Source organism: Halichoerus grypus, chromosome 5 (assembly GCF_964656455.1).
Source record: "Halichoerus grypus chromosome 5, mHalGry1.hap1.1, whole genome shotgun sequence".
Taxonomy (NCBI): domain Eukaryota; kingdom Metazoa; phylum Chordata; class Mammalia; order Carnivora; family Phocidae; genus Halichoerus; species Halichoerus grypus.
The window spans coordinates 114,186,888-114,199,426 of record NC_135716.1 but is presented as its reverse complement, the minus strand read 5'-3'; the positions used below and the strand labels follow the sequence as shown (position 1 = coordinate 114,199,426).

The window sequence follows — 12,539 nt, the reverse complement described above, 5'->3', positions numbered from 1 at the left end:
GCAGTTTAAATTATTACAAGTGATTGTTTGAAGTAGATGCTAAGAATAGCACTTATTAACCTCCAAGGTAAAAAAAAAAAAAAAGCTAATAGAAAGGGTAGCTACATTTAATAATATCATAATTTCAGAGAATTTCAGCCATATTTCTGAGCTGTGTCTTCAAAAGTTATTAACTTGTGACTATTTCTATTGAAATCAGTAGGCTAAATTTGAGGAGCACTGAGTCTTCTTATTTGGAGAGATGTGTGGCTTTAAATTAGGATGCAGAAATTACATGATTTGACAGGCCATCTGATAAATGCGAATAAGACCAACTGTATATGAGGACTGAATGAGAGAAATTAACATATGTAGGCTGCTTGGAAAAGCTAAGTGTTCATCTAAGTGTTGTAAATATGGCATTTTTAAATATATTAGCATCTAAGTTTCTATAGAAACTTCTCTGTAATTTAAGGGAGTTCAGGGGCTGAGTATGATCTCATACGTGGGTGGGGTCCTGTATTTATAGCTTTGCCAAAATGTCCTCCAGTGTGAAAGGGAAACTGATCTATGAAAATCTATTTGCTGTATCGTGTCTTATGATGGAGAGGGTCTCTAAAGACAGTATCTCCTTTTTTGTTTGAAATACTGCAGCTATTATATCTATGCTTTCTCATAGAATGAAGACAAACACAGAGATGGTGTGTCTAAGAAATTTCAAAAGGTGTCGGCCTCCTGATTGAAGGACAGTCAACTTATTGGATTCATTTTTTTCATCCAGTAAGTATAAATATTTAAAGTACATTATTTTGGTCAACGTTGACTTGTGTTCTTTGTTGAATAAATATTCGCTCTTTGTCAAATACCCTTATCATGGTTGGGGCCATTGTGTTTACATTCTTCTGCAATTTCAGTTGTATGTCTTAAATGAATTTAACTCTCAGGACCTTTGAGAGGACAAATACAGCCATAAACTGTGAGTGGGCAGAGCCCTTAGAGATGATCTGGCTCATTCTCTTTATCCATTAAAAGACGATGCTACTGTGATTTTTTTTCTTACCAGATATGTTATTAGATCCAAATATTTCCTTTTATTTGTCTTACTCTGTGCTACCTTATAGGTGGTCTGGATTTTACTAATTAGCTATTTTTTAAACAATTGATGTATCTAAGGTTGAACATTACATAAATCATTGCTGTAAGGAGCACTGTCTGAATACTTTTTAATATGAAAAAATGCAAAATCTATCTCTGTTTTTTCTGAAGGCAAAAATAATTTAATAATAGAGTATACCCTTAATCGTTTATCCTATTAGTACTTTGCCATCAAAACAGTAATCATGAGAGAGAGTCCCCGAAGTAGCGTGTTCTAACTGGGTTTTTCTTCCCTATCCCCTTTTAAGCCACTACTGTTGTTTTGTCAACTTTTAAATACTCTAAGTTGGACGTGAACTTAAGTTATAAATCAGGAGCTTGAGGGGAGAGGAGATAATGCATTAACTCAAAGTTTGTTTCGAACATAGAACTGGTAGATCCCTCTAATCCTAAGGGATAATTATATAAAGCAGTGCTTGCTCAGAAGAGGTTCCCCATAGTGGTTGAAACACAAATCCTAAGCTGCAACTAATGCTCCAGACAGCGGGTAGGATGTGGAAAAGAGTTTATTCAGACCGTTTGGAAGGTATGAAATGTGGCTATAAGAAATAAGTAGCATAAGAGTAAGTTTTCCTAAAGTTGAGTGAAGAAAACATGGCTTCTTGTTTTTAATAGCTTGGCAGAGAGTCAAGATCCAGGAGGAAACTAGATAGTTGCTTCACAATCTGCCCCAAATACCTTTACAGTTCCAGTCTGGCGACCACCAAATGATCCCTCATCTGAAGGACTTTAGAGTGCACAGCTGGGATGGCCAAAGTTTTCAAATGAAACCAGAAGACCTTTGTATCCTCTGATCAGCCCTGCCTTCCAGGTTCTGTCCCCAAGCTAAATCCTACCTGGGTAGGACAAGCCATTAGAGTTTTGGATACTTGCTTCAGTGGCTTTTCTTTTCTTTTCCTCTTCCAGTTCCTGTACTCCTACAAGGGAAAATCATGATTACACTAACAGAGCTGAAATGTCTAGCAGACGCCCAGTCATCTTATCACATCCTAAAACCATGGTGGGACGTCTTCTGGTATTACATCACCCTGATCATGCTGCTGGTGGCCGTGCTGGCTGGAGCTCTCCAGCTCACACAGAGCAGGGTTCTGTGCTGTCTTCCATGTAAGGTGGAATTTGACAATCACTGTGCCGTGCCTTGGGACCTCCTGAAAGCCAGCGCCAACACATCCTCCTCTGATCCCGGGACCCCACTTCCGCTCCCCCTCAGAATCCAGAATGACCTCCACCGACAGCAGTACTCCTACATCGACGCCGTCTGTTACGAGAAGCAGCTTCATTGGTTCGCCAAGTTCTTCCCCTACCTGGTGCTCCTGCACACACTCATCTTTGCAGCCTGCAGCAACTTTTGGCTTCACTACCCCAGTACCAGTTCCAGGCTCGAGCATTTTGTGGCCATCCTTCACAAGTGCTTCGATTCTCCGTGGACCACCCGTGCCCTGTCCGAAACGGTGGCCGAGCAATCAGTGAGGCCCCTGACACTCTCTAAGTCCAAGGTTCTGCTTTCATCCTCAGGGTGTTCAGCCGATGTTGATTCCAGCAAGCAGTCATTGCCCTACCCACAGCCTGGCTTGGAGTCAGCTGGCATCGAAAGCCCCACTTCTAGTGTCCTGGACAAGAAGGAGGGCGAACAGGCCAAAGCCATCTTTGAAAAAGTGAAAAGGTTCCGCCTGCATGTGGAGCAGAAGGACATCATTTATAGAGTGTATCTGAAGCAGATCATCGTGAAGGTCATTTTGTTTGTCCTCATCATAACTTACGTTCCATATTTTCTAACCTACATCACTCTTGAAATTGACTGTTCGGTCGATGTGCAAGCTTTTACCGGCTACAAGCGCTACCAGTGTGTCTACTCCTTGGCAGAAATATTTAAGGTTCTGGCTTCGTTTTATGTGATTTTGGTTATACTTTATGGTCTCACCTCCTCCTACAGCTTGTGGTGGATGCTGAGGAGTTCTCTGAAGCAATATTCCTTCGAGGCGTTGAGAGAGAAAAGCAACTACAGCGATATCCCTGACGTCAAGAATGACTTTGCCTTCATCCTGCATCTGGCCGATCAGTATGATCCTCTCTATTCCAAACGCTTCTCCATATTCCTGTCGGAGGTCAGTGAGAACAAACTGAAACAGATCAACCTCAATAACGAATGGACGGTTGAGAAACTGAAAAGTAAGCTTGTGAAAAATTCCCAGGACAAGGTAGCACTGCATCTTTTTATGCTAAATGGTCTTCCAGACAATGTCTTTGAGCTGACAGAAATCGAAGTGCTCAGCCTGGAGCTCATCCCTGAGGTCAAGCTGCCCTCTGCGGTCTCACAGCTGGTCAACCTCAAGGAGCTTCATGTGTACCATTCATCCCTGGTGGTGGACCATCCGGCGCTGGGCTTTCTGGAGGAGAATTTAAAAATCCTCCGCCTGAAATTCACCGAAATGGGGAAAATCCCACGCTGGGTATTTCACCTGAAGAATCTCAAGGAACTTTATCTGTCCGGCTGTGTTCTCCCTGAGCAGTTGAGTACCATGCAGTTGGAGGGCTTTCAGGACTTAAAAAACCTGAGGACCCTCTACTTGAAGAGCAGCCTCTCCCGGATCCCACAAGTCATTACAGACCTCCTGCCTTCACTGCAGAAGTTGTCCCTCGATAATGAGGGAAGCAAACTGGTTGTGTTGAACAACTTGAAAAAGATGGTCAACCTGAAAAGCCTGGAGCTGATCAGCTGTGACCTGGAACGCATCCCACACTCCATTTTCAGCCTGAACAATTTGCATGAGTTAGATCTTAAAGAAAATAACCTTAAAACTGTGGAAGAGATCATTAGCTTTCAGCATCTCCAGAATCTTTCCTGCTTAAAGTTGTGGCACAATAACATTGCTTATATTCCTGCCCAGATCGGGGCACTATCTAATCTAGAGCAGCTCTCTTTGAACCATAATAATATTGAGAATCTGCCCCTGCAGCTTTTCCTATGCACCAAACTACATTATTTGGATCTAAGCTATAACCACCTGACCTTCATTCCAGAAGAAATCCAGTATCTGAGTAATTTGCAGTACTTTGCTGTGACCAACAACAATGTAAGTAAATCCATTCTTCCCTCTATTTAGCCAGTCTTTTGAGCATCTGCTGTTGTAGTGTATAATGTGGTTAAAGAAAATGGACTTTCAGTCCTACGAAGTATCCTCTGAGCCTGGCCTGACTACCACTTACTAGATACGTGCCTGTGAGTAAATTAGCAAAACACTGAGCATCAGTTTTTGATCTAACTTACAAGTCGTCATGGAGATTTTATGAGAAAAATATATATAAGCACTGGGCACAGTTCCCAGCACATAGTAATTGCTCAACGAATGTTCTCTTTATTCTCTTTCCCCATTTTTTACATAAACATCACAGTTGAAGTATTTTAAACTAATTAGTTATAACAGAGCTTACTTTTTATTTTGGAAAGATCTTAAGTAGTTAGAAAGCTTCATAAAAGTTTTTAGCTTTCCAGATCTGTCCTAGGAGAAGAAATTTCTGTTAAAAATACTGGGATCATGAATTATTCATAAATCTTTTTTGTGATGCAGTAAAAAAGACTTGAAATCTACATGCATGTCTAGAAAGACAATTCAAAATGAAAGGCCTGGTTCTATAATGCAACACTAGGGCTTCTTAGAAGCTTTTTCCAGCATCCATACTTTAAAAATGAACCATAATTTGCAACAGTAAAGCCAAGTTAAGGAAAACTTGACTTCACTGAAACAAGAAAAAAAAAAATAAATGAGTAGTTTCCTAGGTTAAAATGTGAAGCAGGAGGGAAAAGAAAAAAAAATCGTGCTAGCCAAAAGGGCAAGAGAGCGATGGTAATGTCCATATGAGAAGAAGGAAAAAAATCTTTCAGAAATCAGGTCTGCCAAAAAATGAAAATTGATCTTCCTGTTGTAGAAAATGGGAGCTATTTTCTTTTACTCCACCCCCATAAATGTAATAGCTCCTAGACTTTTTGTAATTCATATTTCATGCTAAATATCACTATGAGCATGGTGTTAGCTAATAAACATATTAATCACCAGACATTATTTTCAAAACCATGGATTGTTGGGAAAACACCAGAAAGTTGGGGAATGAGAGCAAAATTCCTGCTGATTTTTAGAACCCTAAGACTTAATTCATATGTTAAAAGGCTAGAACCCATTCTAAGATAAATGAGAAATCTTAAGAGTCTTAAAAGATTATGAAGCTGTAAAACTCCTTGAGGGTTGATCTAGATTAGCAGTGTTCATCAGAATTACCTGAAGGGCTTGTTAAAACACCGACTGCCGGACCCCAATCCCAGAGTTTCTGATTCAGTAGGTCTGGTGTAGGATCCAAGAGTTGACAGTTCTAAAAAATCCCAGGTGAAGCTGATTCTGCTGGTGTGGGGACCATACTTGGAAAACTATATGTCTAGAGATCTTTCATTAGTGTTGTTTAATCATGTCGTTCATTAATATTAATATTTTGGTTATACTTTTCCCTTTGTTAAATCAACAATAAAAAATACAAATAATTATTTTGAAAGGCTTTGGGTCCACCAAGTTGTTATGTGGTTATATCACTACATGAATTTTTGAAAGTTGCAGCTGATTAAATTGTTAGCTGGCCATGAATTATTTAAGTGTGTAAGCAGGTTAATGTGTTTTTCTAGTTTAATATAATAAAACCTTAAGACCATTGGTACTTTTGGGGGCGCCTGGGTGGCTCAGTTGTTAAGAGTCTGCCTTCGGCTCAGGTCATGATCCCAGGGTCCTGGGATCGAACCCCACATCAGGCTCCCTGCTCGGCAGGAAGCCTGCTTCTCCCTCTCCCACTCCCCCTGCTTGTGTTCCTGCTCTCGCTATCTCTCTGTGAAATAAATAAATAAAATCTTAAAAAAAAAAAAAAAAAAGACCACTGGTACTTTTGATACCAAGTTTATTGACTTGACCACATCTAAAAGAGAAACTAGGTACGTGTATCAGACACATTTTATCTTGAGTAAGGGAAGATACTTGGTGCACATAAAAAGTCCTATACTGTGTGCCTGGGTGGCTCAGTCATTAGGCGTCTGCCTTCCGCTCAGGTCATGATCTCGAGGTCTTGGGATCGAGTCCCGCATTGGGCTCCCTGCTCCGTGGGGAGTCTGCTTCACCCTCTCCTTCTGCTCCTCCCCCCTGCTCGTGCTCTGTCTCTCTCAAATAAATAAATAAATAATCTTAAAAAAAAAAAAAAAAGAAAAGAGAAGTCCTATGCTGAAGGCAGTTATGGCCAAAATAGAATGATATCTTAGGCTGAGTTGTCTCAGAAGTCTAATAACCAGCAGTTGCCGAGCATCCCAGAGCCATAACAATGACCATGACACCTTTGAATGGGTGAGGAACACTCTCATCAGAACTGTGAAGAGACTTATTTAATCAGGATATGGAGAAAGTGGAACTCACTCAGGAGATAGAAGCCAGAGAGATGAAAAGTACTCCAACGGACCAGTTAGCCTAAACATAGGAAGTATTGGGGAGGGAAGGGAGAAAGAATAGTTCATAATATTGGTCTTTAAATATTTGGAAAACTTAAATAGAAATCTTCTTGCAAGTAACCATGAGTGTTAGAACCAGGACAAGCAGGGGAAAGATTTCTCATATTTCCCAAAAAGCTGTCCAAAAATTGAACCTTTGAGAAGGGGGAAGTGATTTCTTATTAAACTGTCCAGATATAGATTGTCAACCACTTGGTAGGAGTGTTGTTAAAGGGAATCAGGGATTCATGTTTCAGTTTCAAGGTTCCTTCTAACTTTGAGATTCCTAAGATTCTATGACGTAGGCCAAAATATTTTTTTAAAATTAGAAAATAAAACCTCAAATTGGATGCATAAGTATTTAGATATGTGCACATACTCAGAAATGTGAGTTGAATAGTCCATTTGGAATAAAAGTTGGTAAAGGTTCCTGAAAGGAGAGGTTTTAAAATACTCTTCTAGAGTTGGGCAGTATACCAGGTTCATGGATGGAGTCAACAAATGCTCTCTGTGGTTAAGTAGAAAAGACATTTATTGAAAGGCTGTTGTGTCTCTCATATTATCACTGAAAGGCTGCAGAATCAAGCTTGGAAAACAATTAAGCATAAAATTAGTCAGATAACCAAAATGTCAAAAGCATAGCACAAAAGCAAAATGGTGAGGATACCCTGCCGCTGACCATCCCACCCTGAAAACTGGATGCTGCTGCTACTGCAGCCCTCACCCTCCCACAAAATAAGTTCTTCGTGGTTTCTGCTGCTTTGTGACACTAGCCCCGATTTAAAGTCCAAGTTTGAGCACCTGATTGGCAGAGCTTTTGAACTCCCACCCCACACTCAAGCTATAAAGGATCTGGGAACACTAGAATATGGTATCAGTTCCTCCAGTGGGAAGTGGACTCTGCTTCCCACCAAGAGTCCCACCAAGATGAGGTAGGGAATTCTCCAAACGTTGAAGATACTGGGCATCCCCCAAATGACAGACATTCACAGAGAGGGCACTCTAGAGTTTCTTCCACAAGATAGTAATAGGTGTTATCACACAAAACACTAAACATTTCTTTTTATCATATTTTTTGCTGCAGGATTCCTCAGAGCCTTTAGTAGTTGAATATGCACTGTGCTTCTCCAAGAGGGAGGTATGATATGCAATGTTTGCCAAATATATTTGAGCAAGATGCTCTTTTTATTTTATTTTATTTTAAAGTAATCTTTATACCCAATGTGGGGCTCGAACTTACATCTCAAGATCGGGAGTCACATGCTCTACTGACTGAGCCAGCCAGGAGCCCAAGATGCTTTTTTTTTTTTTTTTTTTTAAATAGTAACTCTTGAGAGGAGTGTTCCTAAGAACACTGGGGGTTGGGGAAATGTAAAAGGATAGAGGTCATGTGCAGAGGCATGCCCAGATGTAATCAGAGATGAGAGCATTTAGAAGGTGGGTCAGAATGGAGAATGCCTTGAAGTCTGCCAGTCAAGTTCAGGTTTAAGTTCTTTGGACAGTAGGTGGGGTCAGACTTGAGCTTGAAAGTGATATTTAGCATGAACTGACACCTTCAAAGGAGGCTCTAATTGTAACCCATTTCTTGGAAGGGTTGGGAGAATACAATCAAGAAATAAAACCCCTTGAAAAAGTTTAATCAGTTATGATTTAGAAGTAGGAATATAAATTAAAAACAAAAAATGAAGATTTATATCTGAAAGGAATACCATGTGCCATGGGACCAAAACCCACCCACAGCCTGAGCTGAGAATGCTTTTTTAAATTTGTATACAGCCCCAACCGAAGAACAGTTTTTAAAAATTTTTAATGGTCAGGGAATTTTTTTTTTTTTTTTTACATAACATTTGTCTCACATGAAAACTATATGAAATTCAAATCTCAGTAGCCATGAATAAATTCCATTGTTCTCATTCGTGGGCCTATATTACAAAAAAAATTATCCTCAATTGTTATTCTATTTTTAATTTCCTCATTTAAAAATGTATGAAATTTTTTCTCTCCTGTTGTATAAGCACCTACATAATATTTTCAGTTTTGCTTCTTCACCCACAAAACCTAAAATATTTACTATCCTACGCATTTAGAGAAAAACTTTCCAACTCTGCTCTAGTTACTGCCCTCATTTTACTGATACGGAAACTGATGCTCAGAGCGATTTGCCTGAAGTCTGAAGCTTCCTAGCGATGGATCTGGGATGGAACCCAAGAGCTCCAGCTCCCACTCTGACCCTCCCTCTACTGCATCTCAGATGCGTCAAACCAAATGCTCTGATGCGGGAAGCAATGGTGTGTGTGGCTGGGCGTGGGAGATGGGAGAGGAGGAGGCAGCATCTCTATACCAGTGCCAAAGTGTAATTGGATTATGATGGTATTGAATGTGATGGAGAAGCATAGGAAAGGGGGGAAGACTTAATAGTCTCACTCAAATCTTAAAAACCACTCCAATTTACACCTAGGTCTTCCAACTTCTACATTTGTGCATTTAATGCATTTCTTTTATTAACTCAAAGACTTGTAGCTGGAAGTAGAAATTCCTTCTGAAGATCATTTATGTGGCAGAGCTTGTGTTGACATCGCTGCTTAGAAACGGAAATATTCATTTTTGTTTCCTGAAATGATTGAATTTTATGGATTTGGTTAGCGTGTTCTGAGATGATGTGTTCAATGGCCAGAAAAAAACAAAAGGGAAATCTGCCACTGAGACAGATTCTGAAGTAAGGTCTCAGCCTCTGGAAACAGGGGAGTATTTAATTATCAAATGTCAGCAGTAGATACAGGAAGGGGACCATCCTTCCTTGGATGTCCGGGGGCTCTACTACATTTTGTTCAAGAAACTTTGTTGCCAGAGAATTCTAGGATGTAGCATTAGTTTCTCTCTTTTTTTTCAGTTTATTTGATAGCTTATTGCATGTTTTGTTTATAGTTTATTCTGTTAAAAAACCATTCTGCATATGAAGTCTATCATCTTCCTGATAGTCTGCAAACATTTCTTTAGATTTTTTTTTTTTTAAAAGAAATCGGTAGTCCATGAGGGTGAGTTCTTCCTTTTTGGGTCGTATATTATATTGTCTAGGAAAGAGCATGTTAAATGAATTGAGAATAAATAAATGCTATCTAAAATTTTTTTATAAAATGTATTGGCCAAGGCAAAATGTTTTTGATGTTCTCGTAAGCTTCAGGGTAAACTATTTTTTTTTAAGATTTTATTTATTCATTTGCCAGAGAGAGAGAGTACAAACAGGGGGAGCAGCAGGGAGAGGGAGAAACAGACTCCCCACTGAGCAGGGAGACCGATGTGGGGCTCGATCCCAGGACCCTGGGATCATGACCTGAGCCGAAGGCAGACGCTTAACTGACTGAGCCACCCAGGCGTCCCCAGGGTAAACTATTTTTAAAGGTGTTAGTAGACTTTTCAGGATAAAATTGCTGAATTGAAGGAAAGTCTTGTGTCTCTAACACAGCTCCCCAGCCTCCTTTAACATAATTGAATTCAGGTAGGTGACAAAAGGTCTTGTGCCTCAGCTGGTTGCTGACACCGAGCGAAATTCCCCGAGACGGACACTTGGCACTGGGGAAGGAGAACCGCTCACTGCAGCCCTTGCCCCACTTTCATGACAGCAGCACAGCTGAGGGACCCCAGTGGCTCACTCCCACTGCCTTATGAAATCCCTCTCCTGTCTTAGGGGGCTGAGAAGTCGCTAAAATCACAAATTTGGGAATTTGAAAGAAGATGGGGGAGAACATGGTAGCACTGATAGCCAGACAGAAGGAGAGTGATGGCAATGGCTTCAGGGTATTCACCTAGTGGAAAGGAGTCCAATTAAGCAAGGTACTTGCTGGGCATCTGGAAACTAACTGAACCAGGGAGATGGAGGAGTCCCGACACAGCCTCTGATACAGTCCCTCCTTCCCAGCACCCACTACGACTAATTATTCACCTAACTGTTTAGTATTTCTCACCCAGGAGACCAGTACTTCTCAAATGGGGGCACTTTTGCCCCATAGAGACATTTATCTGAAGACGTTTCTGATGATCACAACTGAGGAGGGGTGTAGCACTGACTTCCAGTAGGCAGAGGCCAGGGTGGCTGCTAAATAGTCTGCAGTACACAGGGCACCCCCACAAAAGGAATTTTCTCACCCAAAATGTCAACGGTGCCAAGGTTGAGAAACCCTGCATTAGACCGTGGTTCTCAAAGACCCATCTGTCTTGCTCGGCACTTTATCCTCAACACCTAACTGGGAGCCTGGCACAAAAGGAGGCTCTCTGCACGCATTTACTGAATACAGATGAGCCAAGCCTACCCTCTTTTTTCAGCTGCCTTGCCTAAGTCATTGCTTAGACACTAATAGGCACTCTCAGGGTTGAGCTTGGGTTGCACAGGACAGATTGTTTACTCTACTTGTACGTCACTGACCCTACTTCTGAGCTGCAGGTGTATGACCAGAAGAGGTTGCATTAGAAAGGGGTTACATTTCTTTTCTTTAAAAAAAAAAAGATTTTATTATTTATTTGACAGAGAGAGAGATAGCGAGAGCAGGAACACAAGCAGGGGGAGTGGGAGAGGGAGAAGCAGGCCTCCCGCCAAGGAGGGAGCCCAATGCAATGCGGGGCTTGATCCCAGGAGCCCAGGATCATGACCTGTGCCCAAGGCAGATGCTTAACGACTGAGCCACCCAGGCGCCCCAGAGGTTACATTTCTCCCATCTCTCATCTCTCTGCCACATCTCTACGTTGAAATCTACATATGTATGGTTTTGCATCTGTATTCTTGAGAAGAGAATGAAATGGAAGGGTAGATATTTTTCCTTTGCTTATCCCTAGTATTTTGGTGTACAATGATGAGCTTTATTGAATGCCGTACTTAGCAATGGTGATCATTCGATTTATTTCCAAGGATATCCGGTACTGAGTGTATGTGGCGGTGATGGAGGAGAGGGGAATTTCCAATATAATGAGCATTTCTGAATGCAGTTTGACCATTTTCTGGTCTGTAGAGAGAATGTTTATCCTTTTGAGGAGATAGTTCTGGATGGCCCTGGAAATTCCAGGGGAGAGCTGGCTCAGTGGGACTGTGTTAGCCCATCAGAGGAGCAGCCTGAGCTCTTGAGTGCCCCTTTCATTCCCGTATCTAACAAAGCCACGTCCTGAACCAAGGAAGGAGCCTGCACTATTTCATAGTTGCAAAGATGCCCCGTCCACAGGTACATAAATATGCGGAGTATTAGAGATTGGGGTGTGTGCTGTCCAGCACTGCCTGGTGCAGACTCACCTCGCAGTGGCATGGTGAGAGTGGAGGATGCTTGCTCTCAGCTCTTCTGTGGATGTCTTTTCCAACCAACTTTCACATGTGGACTGTGGCTCCCTTAGAAATTCACATGCAATCGACCCACCACGTGGGAGAGCAGCTCATTTGAGCAGTCCTAGGAGTTGACCTAATTTCAGGCTATTTATCATATTTTAAATTATTTCTCCGTGTTACATGATTTAATTGAAACTGCCAGAGGGCAGGAAGAAGGGTAAATACTCAGGAGTGTATATGTAGAGGGAAATGAAATGTGCACATATAGATGATCATGTCTTCTTGTCTGTGCTTCAGTCGACTTTTTTCTTTTAACAGAATGAAGTTTTCAGTCTCTAGTTTGAAACCCTTAGAAATAGCCTTGTGTCTGTACTCACAATGTTTTTGAGGATATTGCTCATTACATCACACAGTAACTCTTTATGAGGATTCTTGAGAAAAGTTATTTGTGATCCTCGGCCTCAAGAATAATTATGATTTTCCTAAAATACTGTTGTTGTTGTTGTTGTTTATCTTAGGGACCATGAGTAGGTGACTAATTAGGTTTTGTTTGAGAATTGCTTGTTAGAATGCTTAGAATCAAATCTT

The 12,539-nt window shown here is 41.1% G+C and overlaps 1 protein-coding gene across 8 annotated transcripts in view; it reads left to right on the top strand.

Annotated features, from left to right (window-relative positions):
* LRRC8B (leucine rich repeat containing 8 VRAC subunit B) overlaps positions 1 to 12,539 on the top strand; it is a 96,312-nt gene that overhangs the window by 50,457 nt on the left and 33,316 nt on the right. For all 8 annotated transcript variants that reach the window (XR_013448071.1, XM_036118598.2, XM_036118594.2 and 5 more), the window contains 2 exons: positions 659 to 759; positions 2,041 to 4,208. Coding sequence is in view for 7 of the 8 variants with exons in the window: in XM_036118598.2 (XP_035974491.1) it covers positions 2,067 to 4,208 (2,142 nt within the window). In the remaining variant the exon portion in view is untranslated. The remainder of the gene's footprint in view (positions 1 to 658; positions 760 to 2,040; positions 4,209 to 12,539) is intronic.